At 36.2% G+C, this 19,674-nt stretch overlaps 1 protein-coding gene across 11 annotated transcripts in view; it reads right to left on the minus strand.

Moving 5' to 3' along the window:
* Window positions 1–19,674, minus strand: part of ank2b (ankyrin 2b, neuronal) — a 124,513-nt gene that overhangs the window by 65,958 nt on the left and 38,881 nt on the right. For 4 of the 11 annotated variants that reach the window (XM_037535258.1, XM_037535263.1, XM_037535259.1 and 1 more), the window contains exons 4-12: window positions 17,512–17,610; window positions 17,291–17,389; window positions 16,576–16,761; window positions 14,010–14,033; window positions 11,809–11,817; window positions 9,829–9,927; window positions 8,262–8,360; window positions 1,423–1,521; window positions 238–435 (exon numbers count right to left, since the gene is read on the minus strand). In XM_037535258.1, the coding sequence (XP_037391155.1) occupies window positions 238–435; window positions 1,423–1,521; window positions 8,262–8,360; window positions 9,829–9,927; window positions 11,809–11,817; window positions 14,010–14,033; window positions 16,576–16,761; window positions 17,291–17,389; window positions 17,512–17,610 (912 nt within the window). The remainder of the gene's footprint in view (window positions 1–237; window positions 436–1,422; window positions 1,522–8,261; window positions 8,361–9,828; window positions 9,928–11,808; window positions 11,818–14,009; window positions 14,034–16,575; window positions 16,762–17,290; window positions 17,390–17,511; window positions 17,611–19,674) is intronic. The other 7 variants (XM_037535277.1, XM_037535269.1, XM_037535265.1 and 4 more) reach the window with 2 other exon arrangements.

The raw sequence follows: 19,674 nt of genomic DNA on the forward strand, positions 1-19,674 counted from the left end.
ATAATGGTAGCATTTTGAATTTGCACTATATAGTCCTTTTCATATGTTTATTTCTAGAGCTCAGCAACTGCCCAAGGGATTCTAATTGACAGGTTTATGGTTCTTTCTTAACTACAGGAAAGGAGACTCTCCTATAGAATCCTATCCCAAGAAATTGCCTTTCATTATCTTTTTAGGTTATGATGCCTTTAATAAATAATAATATAAGGTTGAAATGGAAGACATTAGGAATAGCACCAGTGCTCGGGCATTGGGGTTAGCTCTCTTGTCCAGCAGAAGCTTGGTAACTCTGTAGTGACCACAGTGGGCGGCAACATGGAGGGCGGTCAGGTAGTCCAGGGTGACATCATCGACAGGGGCCTTGTGCTGCAGCAGGTGCTTAACACACTCAACGTGGTCACCCTGTGCTGCCATGTGGAGAGGAGAGAGACCATTCTGGAGGAAGAGAGGGAAGAGTAAGAAAGAGAGAGAGAGAGTGAGCAACACAATCGTATCCTCCACCAACACCCAAGTACTGTTAGTCAAGTCTGTGTGTTCATCAACTCTGTCAAGTTGAGGATGACAAATTCACAAGTAATGGGACATAAACGGGTACAAATAGAGGAAAAACTTGAATAAATTTGTGGAGTAACAGGAGTATTGCATATAACAGTTAAGCAATAAACATACTACCATGCACTGTGGCATGTTTGAAAAATGCTGAGCAGGCCCAGCGGCCTCAAAAGATATGTGGCTTTGAAAGAGGGTTCATTATTGGGTATGGATGGCAGGTGCTTCAGTCACAGTGTCTGCATTTAGATCTATGGCAAAGACATCAGTAAACAGGGCTGGGGACTGAGGTCAAATGTGCACATTTAGAGAAGTGATGCACGTACACTTGTGTGATATTTAAGGAAAAACAAAAGAGTACCTACAGTGGTCTACAGAGTTGTGGAAAAACGTGAGCTGGTCAGGTGAATCATCCTTCATCATACTCGCCACAATTAGGTGGGTGCATGTGTGGCATACACCAAGATAACAGTATAGGCCTAAATGCCTGACTTCTACACTAAGGGAGTGTAGGGGTGCTGTTATGGGGCACTTTGCTAGCATGGTTTAGGTTCATTTGTCCCCTTATAATGGTCACTGCAAATCAATATAAAGCTCCTCTGACTGATCAACTTTATCCTATGGTAAAACACGTCCTTTCTGATGGTAGTTGTCATTTCCAAGGTAACAAAGCCCCATCCGTAGGGCAGAAATAATCAGTGAATGAGTATAATATGATGTAAATTATATGCTATGACCAGTCACCAGATCTCAATCTAGTTTAACACCTACAGGAGATTTTAGAATAATGTGTTGCACAGCACTTTCTAAGTACCTGTCTACATGTACGAGCACATATTCTGACATTTTAAAAACAAATGTGTATGTGTGCACCTTGGTTCTGGCAAGAATGGGGGCTCCTCTCTCCAGCAGCAGCTCCACTGCTGTGTCATGTCCACTTCTTGCCGCACAGTGGAGAGGTGTGAGGCCATCCTGTGGAGAATGCGCGCACACACACACACACACACACACACACACACACATAGGTCAAATAAACATTTTTATTAAAAAGCTTGAGTGCATCTGACCTACTTGCCAACACATTAACACCCACGAACACAGGGGTTACCGTGCCCTTGTCCCACTCTAAATGGTCACCATGCTCAATGTCATGTAACAATAACTTTGTGGAATTATGTAGGGCTGAAAAGAACCTGCCTGCTGTTTCAGTGAGGTTTTGTTGTTGTTTTTTGTCTGTTCAGCGTGAACAGTGGCCTTTTTTCACCGCTTTGGGCCAAACAGTACAGATGTTCAGTGATTAGCATGCTTTGCCAAAATAAGCTAGCTTGCTTGCAACTGCCTATCAGCTGTCCTTGAGTGAACTCAGCGGTAGCAGTATTAAACACATATATATATCAAACACCACATCACATTGCATCAATGTTCAAAAAATGTGCTGCATGCAATCCCAAATGCCCAGTTTGTGTGACAAGCAAAAAACAAAATGTACCTCATACAAATGCATTTGAAAGAAGATTTTCCAAAAATGGGTGGAGATATTGAACATACAGCTGTGTAATTTAGTTTCAGCAGGCAGAATCTTCTCTGTTGCTAAAAACCACATGTAAAGTAGCAGTAAATGCCTCAAAAGTGTGTTAAGAGACTTTTTTTTAACAATGGCAGCAGTCTTAGTGGCCACCTGGAGGTGCAGAACAGCACCATTTCAGAATTTCTATTATAGAATTTTACCATTTGAACTCTCATGTTGCATTTAGCAATGAAAAACAAAAACAAAATGCTCTTATATGCTTATTAGCAAATAAATGACTGATGGTAAGCATGGTAGCATTACTGGTATAGCTGTGGCGTTCCTGCTCATGTGTGAGGCGATGTTGTTAGCCATTACTTTATCCTAAAAAAGCTTTCTGAATTTATGGCACTGCACTCTTTCTAATGCTGTGTTTTTACTGAAATTTGAGTTGTGTTGTACACGAATGAATAGTTCATGTACAGATGAAGATTAACTTCATCTAAAAGCGTTTAGCACCAGTTTTTTTTTATGTATTCCATTGCTGAGATTGATGGCAAAAGTAAACCTGAACTCCTGATGGATTGTTCTACACTGCTGTTGCTGCCAGTTGTAGCACAATTTTCTGTCACTGCTCCACTGAAAAACATGGAACATCCATCTACCATCACAATGTAAAGGCAGCATTTGAGTTCACCTGCGGTTCACTGATAGCAACACAAAAGGCACTGACTTTCCATGTTATTGTTTCAAATTGTTTTTCTTGACCTGCGATAGAATTCAACCCATTTAGAATGTTTTTGTGTGGAAGAACTGCATCTCCTTCATCTCTACTTGCATTTTCTCTTTTGTCCTGAGCTTGTTGACACCTCTCTGTAAGTCTTTTTCTCCCTGTCTGTATTCATTGCTCTACTTGTCTCTCACTGCAGTGCAGTACATCAGTGCTGATGGTACGAAAAGCTCTGCTGAAGCAGGTACACTGTGTGTGTGTGGTGCGGGCGGTGGGACAATAGGTCAGACACACTGCAGGTGGGAGCCTGCAGAATAGAGAATAGAGATCAAACAGTACAGAACCAGCTGGCACTCCAGCATGAATCATTGTTAAGCAGGAAACACAGTTATACCTAGCTGTAAATAGCGGTGGGTGCTATAGTAAGGTGACTCAACATATTTTCAGCAAATAATACCCAGAATGATAGAGTACTGTGCAACAATCAGAGACTACCCTTCATGTTTTAATTTCCCAGTCAAAATGGCCATTAAAAACAGTTTTCAGGAGATGTTTCTGAGGAGATTAGATATAATCCGCTTTCATAAAGAAGAGCAAAGTCTAAGGAAACTTGAGCTCCAAAACTGAGTTTAAAAAAAAAGTGACAAAAGATAATGAAAATGATACTCTGTGTGTCAACGTTAGGGGTCTGAAAGGATGTGTGGCTGTCAAGAAGCAGTTACTGAGAAAAGAAAAGAGACAATATAGAGTAACATTGTTTGTAAATCAAACAAAGAAGCTGCTGGTGTTCACACCACCCCAGACTCCAGACCACAACATTACTGAGTGTGTTTGGGATTTCTTGGATCAGGAGAAGTAGAAAATGCAACCAACTTCTAAGACTGAACTTTGGAGGTGCAGAGAAATATCCCTGAAGATAAAACTGAAAGAATGGAAGCTGCATGAAAGGAAAAGAGCAGACATGCTAAATACTTAAAAAATGATTTTATGTATTAAATTGTTGTGTTTTTTCTTCCTGACACTGAAAATGAATAATTTTAATTGAATGTTTTTTTTGACTCAAGACTGAATAAATGAAGGTGGTCTCTGACTTTAGCACAGTACTGCATATAACTTCAGAGACTTTGGCTTTGTCAACTTTCATGAAATTTTGCCACCAGAGAAACACCTGCATGTCCACATTTGACAGGAAAATGCATCAACATGGAATTGGAAACATATCAGCATGGAATTAAAGCTCTTCAAGTGCAACTGTGTTTTCAATTACTGTATAAAAAAGCATGATGCTGTCTTTATTGCTTGATGCACTGCATTAGTTTCTGTGCAAGTGTGACCGCACATTCAGAATGAAATTCATATCACTAAAGGCTTTTTATTGATTTGTTTCATCAGAATATCCATAATAGGCGACTGAAGTGTGAAGTATACTCCTGTTCATACATATGCTTGCTGGTAGTTGAGCTTTATTACATCATGTCATAGATCAAAATAATAGCAGCATTAAGATATTATGTTATTAACAATATAAATTTAATTTACTCTGTCTATGTGGGGACTGATCTAAAGCAAATACTAAAACTATAGAAGTGGTACTTTATTATTACTGAATCTGTGAGCATCCATGTTGATTTGATGACATACACTTAACTCAGAGTGAAGAACATGTCAATATTCCAAGCAGAAATTCATACACTGCAGTTCATAAGTTCTTGGGCAGTGACATAAAGTACTATGCAAATTTTTTAGGTATTTAAAATTATATTTAAAAGCTAAATATCTGATCAGTAAGTGAAGAGTTCATCTGCAAAAACGATAAACGCCATCCAACAAGCTGACAGTTGTGTTATTCTTAACACATGCCGCATTCTGAACCCTATACATTTTGTCACAAAAGCTGTTATCGTCCTTTGTCACAGTATTGCAAGTTCACGTTTTACAGCAGAAACAGTCAAACACCAGCACTGTTCTCCAGTAGAACCAGATAACTCTGTTCAGTGAATCAACATGCAGTATTGGGGTCAGGCGACGCATGACTGCTCCAAACTGTTTTAGGCAGAATCTCAAATGGCTCCCTTCTCCCTACAAAGTGCAGTACACAGGTCTTAATATAAAGTCTACTGCATCTAAACAGAGCACAGTGTGTCTATCAAAGAACCACTTCATTCAGACTGGATTCAGACAAGTGTTCATGAATTCCACACCTGACATAAAGTGCAGTATTTCAGTGGTAAAGCCCAAATTCCATTGCTTACATAGTCCATGAAAATCTGCCCTAGAGAAACAGATGCATTTCCACATTTGGCAGCAAAACACATTAACATAGAATTGGAAACGTATCAGGATAGAACTAAGACTCCACAGGGAGCAGTGAGCCACTTGAGGATCAGCCTTAACATTTTCCAAGGTATGTTCTTATAGATGTTTAATGTTGCCCATTAATGTTCTGGTTTTGTTGCAATTCTCAGCATGTTAACTGCTTGTTTTATGTTAAAGAATGTAAAATACTGCATTAACTCTGAAACATGAAATTTGCAATTTTCTGCTTTTGCCAAAAAACTCAATTTTAATTAAAAAGCTTTTTCAACAAAGTTTAATTTTGTAAGTTACATGTATTTTATTATGTTTTATTTAATCTAAACAACTCAACAACAGTTTGACTGATATTACCTGGAATGTACAAAAAAAAAACATTTATGAAAGTTCATTCAGATGGAGAGATCTGTTTTTGCAGGTGAACTCTTGATGTACTTGTTTGCTGAGAAAAAACACTACTGTTTAAATAAATACAAATAACATTATTACATTAAGTAGTGATACAATGTATGTCACTGCTTCATTACATTAAATCAGGTATGATGGTTATAGAGTTTAATAAAGTTGTGTGATGGCTGGCAGCACTGAGAATAAATCTGGAACCAAACTTTGTTCTGCTAACAGGATGTCAACTACTTTATTCAAACTAAGAAATTATTGTTTCTTTGTAATGTTTGTTTATTTGTACTTATTCTAATGATGTATGTTGTTTTACAAGCAAAAACACATTTCTTTCCAAGAAATATGCTTTCAACCAATGTGCAGGTGCCTATGAGGTTTGCACAGTACTTGTTTTTTCTTTGTTTTGTTTTGTTTTGTTTTCTTGACTTAATACTCTAGTTAAACTGGGGTTGAAAGGCAGAAAGTTAGCTTTAGTTTGTACGGATTCCGGCAAAGTCTGTGACTTGCAAACAAGTACGAAATATAATATATATATATTATATGTGTGTGTGTGTGTGTGTGTGTGTGTGTGTGTGTGTGTGTGTGTGTGTGTGTGTTTTATTTAGGTGTTATTTTGTCCAGCTACTCATGATGCTGTGATTTCTGTATGCTTCAGCAAGGATAACTTTAAAATACATTAAAATTAATATATAAACAAAGTAGACTTGGTCATTTCACAGCCCACTGTTTCACTGTAGTTGCAATATGACAAATACCCTGTGTTGCAATGTTTCACAACAATGTTGCATTATTTTATAAATGCAGTAACAAGACAAAAAGCCTGACGTGCTATTCATTGGCACCCAACCCACTAAAAGAGTGGAAATGATCATTGATTTCTGCAAACATTCCACTACAACAACCCCTCTCCAAATCAATAAGACAGACGACAGTGTGGTTAAGCCATTCAAACTCTAAGCACACAACACAGTATTCATTTTAAAAACTTTTCTCCCCTTCTACCTTAGCTATCATAATCAGAACTTCAAACATGCCTTTTAGTGTAAAATTGTATCCCATCACATCAAAGCTATCCAGACATCATCTACATTTCACTGACATGGCTCCTCCGCAACGAGTAGCACTTTATTGAGCTCTTATCATTACTGCATCATTATATTCTGCTATAACCACTAATGATGTACTGTTCACAAATACATATAGCCGTGTCAGCACTTTCAGTCAAAATACAAGTTAATAGGCTTTACAGTGAACAAACTTAAATATTGTGTATTTCTGTAAATTCTACTTCACAAAATCTATTCGTCTGCTGAGTGTAATATATCGAGGAAAAATAAACATAAAACAGAAATATGTGCCATAACATTTTGTGTTTTTTCCTTAATATGTTAAATTCAATCACTTAGAAAATCAACTAAACATGCAATGATATGGACAAAATAGTAGTATTACAGTCATATTGTGATATGCCTTCAAATATATAAAATAATATTTATATATCAAGAAATTAATTATTGTCTTGGATTATAATACAACCAATATAGTATTAAAAATGTATTGGTGAATCAATAATGCAACTTCTTTAAAGATCAAGTTAAAAGTAAAGATTGCATTATCTTGACCAATTACATGAATACCTTCATTTATACCCACTGAAACACTCATTTGCAAAGGCCAATATCATAAAAATTAACAAAGGTTATATGTGCAACCTTATTACATAGCAAGTACAGCGGTTTTCCCTTTCTCTCCTTCTAAATATTTCAAATGTCCATGTAGTTCAACATTTGCAGTGAACCAATGACTAAGAGGTTGAAGAGCACAATGTCAGCTTTCATTTGTTTTGTTTTTTTTTAATTTATATAAGACATCACAATATGGTAAATATCTAAATTGCTGATACTCTGCCACGCCTGTAATGCAGCAGTGTGAGATCCTGCCTTTTTGGAGGGATATCTGTATTCAGTCTCACCTTGACTATGTGCAATGTTTGCTCAATTTGTCCATAAACATTTATTCACTTACAGTTTATATGCATCTTTTAGCAAACCTTTCTGCTTTTGTGATTCGTGCGGGTTGTCTCTGACACATCTGTGCCTACATCCTACAGAGTTTTGAGAGTATTGAGAGTATCCTTCAGGCATACACTACTTAGATACTCCAACATCTAGCATGATAATAAATTTATGCTGTTTTCAGCCTCATGATTATCTGCTTTAACAGAATCTGACCATTCCCTGGTCCTTATACTGAGAAACAACAAAAGACTCCAGATGCAAAAAATTCTAATTTCCAGATGCAAAAATTTCTAATTATCTGTATACTTATGGTCAACACTCTTATGTAAGAACTAATGATGCAACAATCCACAGCTGATCAAGGAACACCTAAGGAGATCCCAGTTTTTACACATAGTACTAAATTAAAAGGTTTACCTATAAATGAGCTGTAATTCCACATTATTCATGTAATATGGATGTACATATCCTCAAATTTAACACATTCTACATTAACTTCACAGCCATTGCTTTATTTAAATCCTGAACCACCAAAAAGACTTCACTGTCACTATCAAAATACTTACAAACACTGCACTGCATTCACATAAGCATGCAAAAAAGCATGTTTTCACCATTTTTATCCTAATGCACATTGTGAAAAACAAATCTATGTGTGATATAATGTGTGAATAAGAGTCTGCTTTCATAGTGAGAAGAAGATACCAGTCTAATTAAATACAGCCCTGCTGAGACAACTCACCCTTGTTTTGGCATCAATCTGTGCCCCTCTGTCCAGCAGCAGACGGACCATGTTCGTATTACCCCTCTTAGATGCCACGTGTAGTGGTGTGATTCCATTCTGCAAACAGCATGAAACATGGAAGAATCAAAATGTAAGCTATGCAAAGTAAAGCTAAATATTCATAAACCTTTATAATCATATAAAGACCAAAATTCAAAAAAGAGTATTGTCTACATATATATATATATATATATATATATATATATATATATATATATATAATACATGTCCAGAGACCATTACAAACCCCATAAACATATTTCACAGGCCATAATCTATATAATAAACTTACATAATATACAATTACAAACTATTAAATATAAATGAAAAATAGGGGTGGGAATCGCTATATATACCATAATATCACATCATCATGATACTTGTGGCATGATTTAATTCTGTTCCAATATTCAAATACTTGGAATGTGCTAGGTATGATGATATGGTATACTGCATATTAATAAAATGACAATTTACATATTTACATTACTTTTGTTTACGCCAATGAAGTTCACACTTTGTTCACATCACCTCATTTTTATATCTTTGCTGAAGCAAAAAGGAGCTGTGAAGTACATGGATCAACGTAAAAAAGTAGATTTATGTTTTTATCTAAAAAAAATGAGATGCTTTTGCACATTCAAAACAGGCTTTATATTTACAATATTTAACTATGTGTTTCGGCAGATAATAAGCAACAGAATGTAAATGTACTGTAGTGTGAGACTCTTATATTACAGTAGCACTTCTGATTTCTTACTTAACAGCAGTATTATACTATAGTAATTTGTATCACACCACTACTGAAAACAACCAAACATGCACAATAAGTAACCTTAATATGACAGTAAATTTGATCCTCACTTCAAATAAGGTTCCTGTCATAACTTAGGTACAGATTCATCAGGAGTACTTTTAACACCTGATTGGAGAGAGAGCGAGAAAGAGAGCAATAGAGAGAGAAAACGAAAAAAGCAAGTGAGAGAAAAAGAAAAAAGCAAGAAAGAAAGAGAGAAAAAAAGAAAAAGCAACAAAACTGCAATAGTGACAGAGAGAAAAAAGAAAGACAGAGAAAACAGGAAAAAAGCAATAGAGAGAAAAAACAATAAAACAAGAGAGAAAGAGCAAAAAAGAAAAAGAGAGAAAGCAAAAAACATTACAGAGAACAGAGAAAAAGTTAAAAGCACAAAAGCAAGAGAGGGACAGCAAGAGAGAGAGAGAGAGATCAGAAAAAGCAAAGCAAGAGAAAAAGGAAGAGAAAAAGTAAAAAAGCAATAGATAGAGAGACCAGGAAAAGCAACAGAGGGAGAAAAAAAAGAGAGAAAAAGCAAATCAATAGAGAGAGAGAGAGAACAGATAAAAAGCAAAATCTATAGAGAGAGAGAGAGAGAGAGAGAAACACCCCAAAAATATCCTTCTAAATTTGCAGACTTCAGCGGTCTGTCGTGCTGAACAGGCAGGATTTCTAAAGTCTGTGACATTTTGTACAGTGTTAGTCAGAGAATGTGTGTGTCTGTGTACACACCCTGGCAGTGAAGTCCACGGCGGCTCCTCGGTTTAGGAGCAGCGTCGCTACATTCACATTTCCATAATGAGCTGCAATGTGCAGTGGAGTGAAGCCACTCTGCAACACAGGAGCAGAACAGAGGAAACAGAAACAAAGCAGTTCACTCATCACTATAAAACACAGCTGCTGAAAACTCCACAGCCACACCGTCAGCAAGCGCAGGTCTAAAAGCAACTCACCTGACCTCAAAGGCCATTCTGGAGATATTAGTTTAAAGGAATACTCTAGAATTCTCAACCTGATCTCCAGCTGCCATACCTTCAGCATACTGATAATTTCGAAAAACAATCATTTTGACATTGCTCAGTACCTTCTGCCGCAAAACACTTATAATTGAAGCCAAAGGGCAGCTGCTGAATTCTGTGAATAAACGTTTGAAATACAGTCATGTGCATAATCAGAGACCGCTCTTAATTTATTCATTTTCCAGTCACAGCAGCACAAGGTCATTCATTTTCAGAATGTTTTTTCATGAAGAGCTATAAGATAATCCACTTGCATAAGGAAGGGGAAAGTCAGAAAAAAAGATTTGTACTACAATACTAAAACTGGACATTTGAGATATGGAGTAAGGATTTATGGAAGTCTACAATTGTAACTGGGAGTACTTAGATTGTGAGCAGGAGAAAATCCAACCAACTTCTAAGACTGAACTACAGAGGTGGGGAAAAATATTTCTGCAGAGTTCTTTGAAAAAATGAAAGCAATTATAAGCAACTAAATAGACGTACTATATACTGTAAATGTGATGTTACATTTGATTGTGGCTTTGTTGCAATTTTCTGTTAAGTACACATTTCCTGCTTTTTCTAGGTGCTATGAAATGAATAAGTTGTGGTCAAAGACTGTTTTGACTGGAAATTAAATAAATGAACACTGTAGGTGCCTGTATGCTCTAAATTTCGATGAAATGTGAATTTTCAGTGCAGTGCAATAACAATACAGGTTTGGGATGAGAGAATATTTCAATATTTCAATCAATATATTGAAACTACTCTTTTTTAGAGTTTTATATAACTGTCAAACTGCTGAGCAGCACAGTAAAAAGCAGATATATAACTGGTATACACCACTACTACACCAAGACTACTACACTGGTAACTGTTTTTCCCTATGGATAACTAACTGTGTAGATCAACAGCTTAATTCATTCAGATAAATTATTATTATAAAAAAATTAATGGTTTATATAAGCATTCATTGTCAGATTTCAGCAAATGCCCAATGGCTTTTGCTCTTTTAAAAGCACAGGGAATCAATATGTCCCGCTACAGATGCTGCAGATGGAGATTAGTTTGAAAACTACTTGAAGATACCTTTAAAGCCAAATTTTAGATCTGCACTTACTGACAAAGTTGACTACCACCAATGCTGAAAAACACATCCCTGACCAATCTATATCCAATGTACTGGCATGCAGCAATCACACATGTAAGAAGATGAAATTCTAAAATAGAAATTAATTGTCAGGGAGGGTATTCATCAAAATTCTCATTTAAATGGAGAATAAACATGGAGAATATTTAAGAAAATAAACCAGAGCCTTAAGGAAACCCCATATGAAATTCAGGGCACACATTCACAGGAAGTATCAGAGACCAGATCCCAGACACAGGCATGCAAACTGAAGATATAATCCCAAATCAAATCAAAGTACAAAAATGTATGCCCATGAAACAGAACAAACACAGAGTACATAAGCAGTAACAGAGTACATTTTTAGTAAATATACTGCAGAGGGTAGGAAAGAAAAACAGAAAGGAAGAAGAAAGAAAGAACCCCAAAAGAATGAAGAAATATTCAAGAAATGAAATAAAATGAGCATTATTGCACTATAGCTCTTATCAGTAACCAAATTATGTTAGGAATATATAGGTAGGAACATGAGAAAGTAGAGATTGGCTGAGCAATTTGAAGTACGTGAAATTCTTGCCTTACCTTTCCATTCTGAAAGTCACGGTCCGATTTAATGTGAAAACATCATTTACAAAAATGTGAAGGAAACATTGACTATGTGATACACATTCAAAGCTGGTGCAAAACAAAACAAGTGGTGCATCATGCTGTGCAGTGCATTATCTGAAAATATGCTGATTACTACAGCCAAAATGCTTTAGGGTCTTGTTCATAGCTGTTTTTACTACCATGCAAAAAATGTAATCAATTAAATTAAGTCAAAACACAGGCCTACAATTTTAACCAATTCAACACATTCATACAGTTATCATTGATTACTTTACCACATTTCCATATGTACCAATTACTATTACTGTGATTTTAATATATATATATATATATATATATATATATATATATATAAACATTCATACATCCTGCCTTGATGTAGAACAGATTTTTCAGCAAAACAGAAAGGAAACATTTGAAAGATACACTTGATGAGATGATATTATTTCATTTTTGTTGGATGTATGGATGTTCACACGGAATGATTTATTTGCTTTAAATGCTTAATTGCAGACTAAAACAGATTATTCTCAAGTTATTCAACAGGCATGCTTATGTAACATCTACAGACAGATTACCCAATGCTGATTATTCTCAATGCTACTGCTTAAAGTTATAATTCTAACTGTTTGATATGCCTTTCAATCAAGTCAGCAAGCAAAATAAACGTACAGTCTAAACAAAAGAAACTGTCAAGCTACCAGTTTTGTGTACTTGGCTGAGAAAACAAACTCATGTTGAAACCTAATTCCACACTCTTAAAACTAAAGGTTCCATGTGATGCCACAGAAGAACTGTCTTGATGTGCACAGGTACTCGAGTGCCAGTATTCCAATAGTAAAATCACTATTTGGGCACTCTTTACATTCCATCACAGGTCAATGGAGAAAATGTATAGGCTAAGAATTCATTGAAATGGCTATTTATTATATAACAGGACTGTAAAATATGTCAGTATTGCTTGCATTTGGGAGTAAATAAGTATATTATACTTTGGTACGAGGGCCTCAGTGTGAGCATGTAGTCAGGGACATGTTGCTACAGATGTGACTAAGAAGACTTGGATGACGTAGTCAACTCTAGAGTGTGTTTTTTACTACCGAGGCTAACTTGACTTAGTCCAAAAACAGTCAAAATATATTTCTCTGATAAACTAACATGTTGGCACATCATCCATTGCGGAAAAAATAACTCACATACAAGCCAACGAGTCTCCAGCAGTGTTGAAGCAGTTAACTTTAGTGTTAGCTAATTAGCTCATCTGAAGAGGAAGCTTCTGTTACTTATCCAACCTTTAAACCTACCCATTTGCTCCATGAGCTGATACACTTTTGTGCTACTGAACCCATGCTATAAAAGTCTGGCGATAAGCCAGGCTTAATGTAACATATTTATTTTCGACTTTATTTATTTATGCTATTTCCTTCCCTGCAGTTGACTGAAAATTCACTCATTCCAACAACTTTTACAGATGTTCAAAAATTTGTCACAATGCTATTTTGTTTCTACAAAGAATCATTCAACACACAATCTAAAGGTTCTTCACACAATCTAAAGGTTCTATAAGATTGAAAGGATTTTTGATAGAAACTATACAAAGAGCTTTTAGAACCTTTACATTTTAAGAGTGTAGCAACAAAAATGTGATTGGATGCTATTTTTCCTTATATTTAACCATGTTGGCGGTGAACAGCTGTGCACTGGAAAGTATAGTCCTGATGGTCGGTTATGTAAGTTTCAGACCAACTGTACACAAGCACTGTGGAATCCTAATCCATGACGGAGAGGATTACAGATGTTAGGAGAATGCAGACTGTCTGGTTTATTGGATTTTCCATCCCATGTCAGTTTGTAATATTACCATTCGGGCAAGCAAACCCTCATAATCAACCAAGGCATCATTTAAGCAGGGAAATATGGCAGTTTAAGGCAAGCACAATTAAAAAGTAACACTGATAATATGAATGGAAATTACAACCCAATACATTAAAATAGTTTTGATACTTAAGTGAGACAGTCAGCCATGCAAATAATAAGAATAAAAAAAAAAATCACAAAAATGTTTCAAATAACAAAAAGATTCTCACATGCAATGCCACAAAGTGGGTAATAAATGTGTAAGAAAAAAGGAAATAAACTGATGCTTAAGAAATGTAACTAGAAAATATCTCTACCTCAGTAGTCCTATTGACCATCATCTGGAGCAGAAAATACATAGGGGAAACAGTTTTGTTATGTTTTGCTCATCCTTCACGCATACATGCATGTCTATTCACATTTTGCATGCATAGAGATGTTAGATGACTTCTCATTTTTCTCTGGAGAGCTTCTTACTTTTTAATACTTTATAGATAAAATACTATATAAGTATTGCATCAATGACTATTTTAAGCAGTAGGCTTTTGTATCTATAGTAGTTTTAAAATTAAATGAATCAACTGTATTTCACAGATTTTAAGTTCACTAATAAATGGATATTCTTTTTAAACAAACTTCCATTTTTAAAAAACTTCAGTGTCACTGCTGGACTGAAAAGAGTCCACCAAACAACTGCATCCTGTGGGCAGCATAATGTGACCACTGATGAAAGACTATAGCATGACCAGCACAAACTGTCAGTGTCACTGCAGTGCTGTGTAGTGCTCTGTAGTTCTCCACTAGCCAAATAATACCTGCTCTGTGGTCTTACAGGAGTCATGACCATTGAAGAACAGAGTGAAAGGGGACTAACAAAGTATACAGAGAAACAGATGGACTGTTTTCCTGTAATTGTAGAACGACATAAGGCAAATCGACCTGATAAAATGACCAGTGTGTGTAGACAGAAGGAGGTGCACTTATGTGTGTATAATTATGTTGTAAAAATTCCCTAAAATTCCCTAAAATGTACAGTTATGTGTATAAGTTTGAAGATTTTGTTGAAAATAAGTTAACAATATGGCATTTTTCTGTGAAATGTAGTGCAGAATGTCTATTTATTTGGTGAATTTAACATATTAGACCAAAAAAAAAAGCCAATATAAAATGTGTCATAACTTTTGCACAGGTTACATTTTGTGTTTTAGTTAAATTTTTTCCAATATGTTAAATTCAGCAAATAAACAGTCATTAGAATGTGCAGAAGTGTCATCTCTGTTGAGGATGTGTAACTTATTTGGTGTAACGTAACTGGGATGCCCAAACTTTTGCATAAAACTGTAACAGACTGTAAGAGAACTTGAAATATGCATTAATGTCCAGCAAACCTCTATTTGATGTCAATACACCAAGAAGGTTAATTTTCATGGATTCTTTTTAACTGAGTGAGTTGAATCAATCGATCAAATTAAAGCTTTAAGGTTAAAAACAGTGATCTATATAAACAGAAATGGACAATGAAGCCCATGTTAGCTGGAGGGCTATTAGGGATGTAGATCGTTGCAAGAGAAGCTTTTGCTTTAATGAGAACTAATGAATAAACAAACAACTGGCTTATATTAGACAGATTCAGCCATTACAAGAGCCATTGACCTTTAAATAGAACATTAAGCATTAATGATTTAATTCTCTATGACCTATGGTCCTATATTCACTTGTCACTGGTCATTTCCAAAGAAAAATGAGTCCATCTAAACCACCACTTCCACACACACAAACACACACACATTCTTTTTGCTGCAAAAGGTTGGATTTCATACAGCTCCATGCTGAGCACACATACTGACGTCCAGTTACTCAACAGCAAAGGGTTCAAACACAAGTAAGGCACAAAAGGTACAATAGAAGAATGGATTGATAGAGAAAAAGACAGAAACCCGTATAACATCAGGATGGAGACACAGGACACAGGCACACTGAGACTGGAGAAGAGAGAAAAAGAGAGAGACAAGCTCGAAGGAACAATACAAGATCAGACTTAGAATTCACAATGGAAGGTGATGAAAACACTGTAGCACTTGATCATTCCCACCAAAAACCACATGACAGGTTTAAAGGACAAAGGGACACAATGCTGTGGAAGCACCTGACAGTTGGTTAGAGGCCTAATATGACATCATTTCCAAACATGCATATTTGTATTCATCCCATCATAGGCGCCTGAACAATGGAGTAAGTGGAGCACCTGCACCTCATATTGTATTAAGGGATGAGTAAACATAAACAAAGAAAACGATACACTTCATGTAATTTTATCAACCTATCCAAAAACAAAACTAACAATAGACAATGAGAGCGGTGAAGAAGCTCTCTGTTGTGAGATTTGATTCATACACACTGCACAAGCAAGCCATCAGGAATTTATAACATAACACTGAAGGGTAGAATCGAGAACACAGCACCCAAAATACAGAGAAAAACATAAACATGGTTTCAATTTAGTTTGGCAAATCTGCATCGTTTTGGCCATAAACAATTTCAGTATCTTGCAACTGGCAGCAAAACAGTTAGCTAGCTAGATACGCTAGCTATCTAGTAAATGCAGTGTGCGTTTTAGCATAAATGAGCTATTTATTTTTTAGGATTATTTATACATCTAAGTATAAGCCTAAATCTAAGCCCATTCCCCTGGGACTTTAGCCACCACCCACTTCCAACTCTGTCTATGCCCCGGTCCCTCTCCAACTTTGCTCCACCACTTCCACATAAAATCAGGCGCCCATGCTTTCCATACCACTTTCCCACCATCCACCAAAACAAGTTTTTGCACATACTGGATAAGCCACATTCCTTTCCCCCTTTTCCCCATGCCATCACATGTACCTTGGACTGGACGTCTGCATTATGGTCATTCTGCAGCAGCAGAGCAGCCGACTTGGTATCATCCTTGCGGGCAGCAATGTGCAGGGCAGGCAGCCGCACTTTGCCCTTGGTGTCGTTCTCCAGAAGGATGGACACCACCTGATTATGGCCCTGCTGCAGAGCAATGGCCAAAGGAGTGAAGCCATCCTACAAGCAGAGACAAATCAAAGTGTTATTTACTGATGTCTATGTTTTAATATGCACTACTGGCATGTTTGTAATGTGAACAGTTTTTGACATGTTATATACAATAATAACTTATACAGTATATAACAGTCCTTGGGCAAGACTCCTAATGCTCCATTTGCATTAAAATGACTAAACTGTATGACGCTGCCGACTGCATTGAATGTAATGTGAATATGTCAAGTATTTTGGAAACCAGAAGTTATTAAATGTTAAATTTAACAAGTTATCTGTCTTGAGTTATGATGACCCGTTTTGAATATTAATTTTACTTTCTCAGTATTCTTGCTGCTAAATAGTGTGCTCACACATTTTAAAATCTACAGTTCTGTTTATCTTTCTGGAGACATCTAACGTTTCTTAATTTCTGTTACGTAGCTTTCTGTCTTCTTACAAATTATTTGTAGAAAAAAAAATCCATTTCTGGCACAGCATGTGATGCACATTACAAATTTTTACTCTGAGTAACTTCTTTCTTCTTGTCTCTTACCTCTGTTGCTGTACTCTGGTTTCCTCCATTCTCCAGTAGATAGCGTACCACATCCAGATGGTTCTCTTGGGCAGCCATGTATAAAGGAGTGAACCCATTCTGTAACAAAAAAAATTCAAAACAAGTTAACTGCAGCAAAATTGAACAAAAATGTCAATAAATTGTGAAAGCAAACATCAAAAAGGTGCTAATAAATTGGGCATGTATGACATGTTACTCACTTGTGACTGTGCATTGATATCCGCTCCATTTTTGACCAGGATCTTAACCACGTCTCCTTGACCTGCTAGGGAGGCGATGTGGAGAGCTGTGTTTCCTTTCTGTGGGTCAAATACACATGAATCAATCACTAAAAGTTTTTAAAGCTAAGACAATCCAGAGAAACATTTAAAATTGTGATAAACCTTGCCAATAATTTCACTGATGTACAAATTTGAGTCAGATCATTTCAATATTACACTTTCTTCAGTGCAGTATCAGTTGTCATGCTAGGGTAGATAATTTAACTCAGTATGATCACAAATTTCACTATTTTTTCATTGTCCTCTCAACAGAACTATAGTTACAGTAATCAAAATCTGAATATACTGCACTGCTTTTAGTTGCACACCACCTTATGCTGAGCTCTATCATTCAACTTTATTAGCTGCTTAATCATAGCTGATTACAAGCACTTCAAGGTCCTAATTCTGTTATCTCTGAACAGCTAATATGTACGTTCCCATTTATGCTGCTAGACACAAAATCGCTGTAAAAAAATACTGAACTGCTGAATTAGAAGAAAACATATTACTGTCATATCGAAACCTTGCAACTCCATTTTCTGCACCATTTGAAAACACACTGTGAGCATTTCATGATGAATGGACCAACAGAAATGGCCTAGATTTATTTCAAATAAAATGCCCTTACATTAACTTACACTACTGAAAGGCTTGCTGTAAATATGAATGCAACACGGACCAAACACATCTAAACAGGCCATCATATACATCAGAACTCCCCAGTTTGTTAACATCTTTAGTAAAATGTAAAATGCTGTGTTATCCAGAACTAAAATGGAACAATGTATTTTTTTCTTCTGTGGTCTGGATCAAAAGAACCAAACTACAAATATAAATGCACCCTTAGTTAAAGGAATATGCAAATACAAGCAAAACTGTCACATTTTACAGTCATGATAAAACATAAAATCCCCAAATTGTTGGCCTGTGTAACAAACAACCGAACATCATTTTCAGTATATTCAGCCTGGATGTCTTTAAGCCCATTGGAAAATGCATCTTCAGGCGCTCCTCATGAAGCTGCTTGAAAGTATACCAAGAGTGTATAAAGATGACCAAGGAAAAAGAACCTGAACTAAGATCATTTATATATATAATCATGGCAAAAATGGATGTATAACAATGGATGGATGTATAGTTTGATGACTTCATGAGTAAAATAGTAGGCTAAAAATAAAGAAAAACCCTTCCTGAATATGAGTGTCCACACTTTTGTCTGGTGTACAATAAAAGTCACTGCAAACAGCAGAAAGACACTGGGCCTCATTCACCAATGTCTTTGTAGGTTTTTTTAATATCTGTTTGAGGAAGGTCCTAAGAAAAAATGTGTGTAGATTCTGTTCTTACCTAAGAACAAATCCCAAATAAGAAAGCATTGGTGAAATGTCAGAAAACTGTGTAAATGGGTTTTAAGAAAAAATCCATCCTTAAGAACTTCAGTAAATGAGGTCAAATGACCTGTGAACTGCATTTCATCACTGCATGATAATCTCCAACACATAATGAACAACCTGTGACCCAGCCTCTTGCTCTTATAATGAACATCAGTGATTTAAAGCTGACTGTTCCAGAAGCAGGCACAACAGCAGGCACCCACAGACAGGGCATGGTAATGATAAGTGTGGGGAAGAGGAGCATCATTAGACAGCCTCATAATAATCAAAAACCAAAGGCAAGTAGGAATGGGGATGAATTATTGTTTAGAGAGGCTGGATTATCCAATTACAGCTTTAATTAAATGTGTGTGTGTGTGTGTGTGTGTGTGTGTGTGTGTGTGTGTGTGTGAGTGAGAGATGCACTTTTAATGAGACAAGCAAATTTGCAGTTGATGGTTTAAACAACAGTTGTGGTTTATGTGCAGGACTATGTAATAAAAAGGCACTAACAGGGTTCTTTTGAGTAATGCCACAGAAGAACCCATTTTTTGTTAGAAATGCACAACCTGTGGAGGTTGCAGGGACCAAAATTTGGTTTTTCCTTTTCATGCTTCCTTTCATTGTCGAAGCAAGATGTCCTGTAACTGAAAAGTGCTCCTCTGGCCTGCACAATGTGCTTTGTGTTTTTAAACACATCCAATTTGAAACACTGTCAACTTTTCTG

The sequence above is a fragment of the Pygocentrus nattereri genome, chromosome 2 (assembly GCF_015220715.1).
Source record: "Pygocentrus nattereri isolate fPygNat1 chromosome 2, fPygNat1.pri, whole genome shotgun sequence".
NCBI lineage: Eukaryota > Metazoa > Chordata > Actinopteri > Characiformes > Serrasalmidae > Pygocentrus > Pygocentrus nattereri.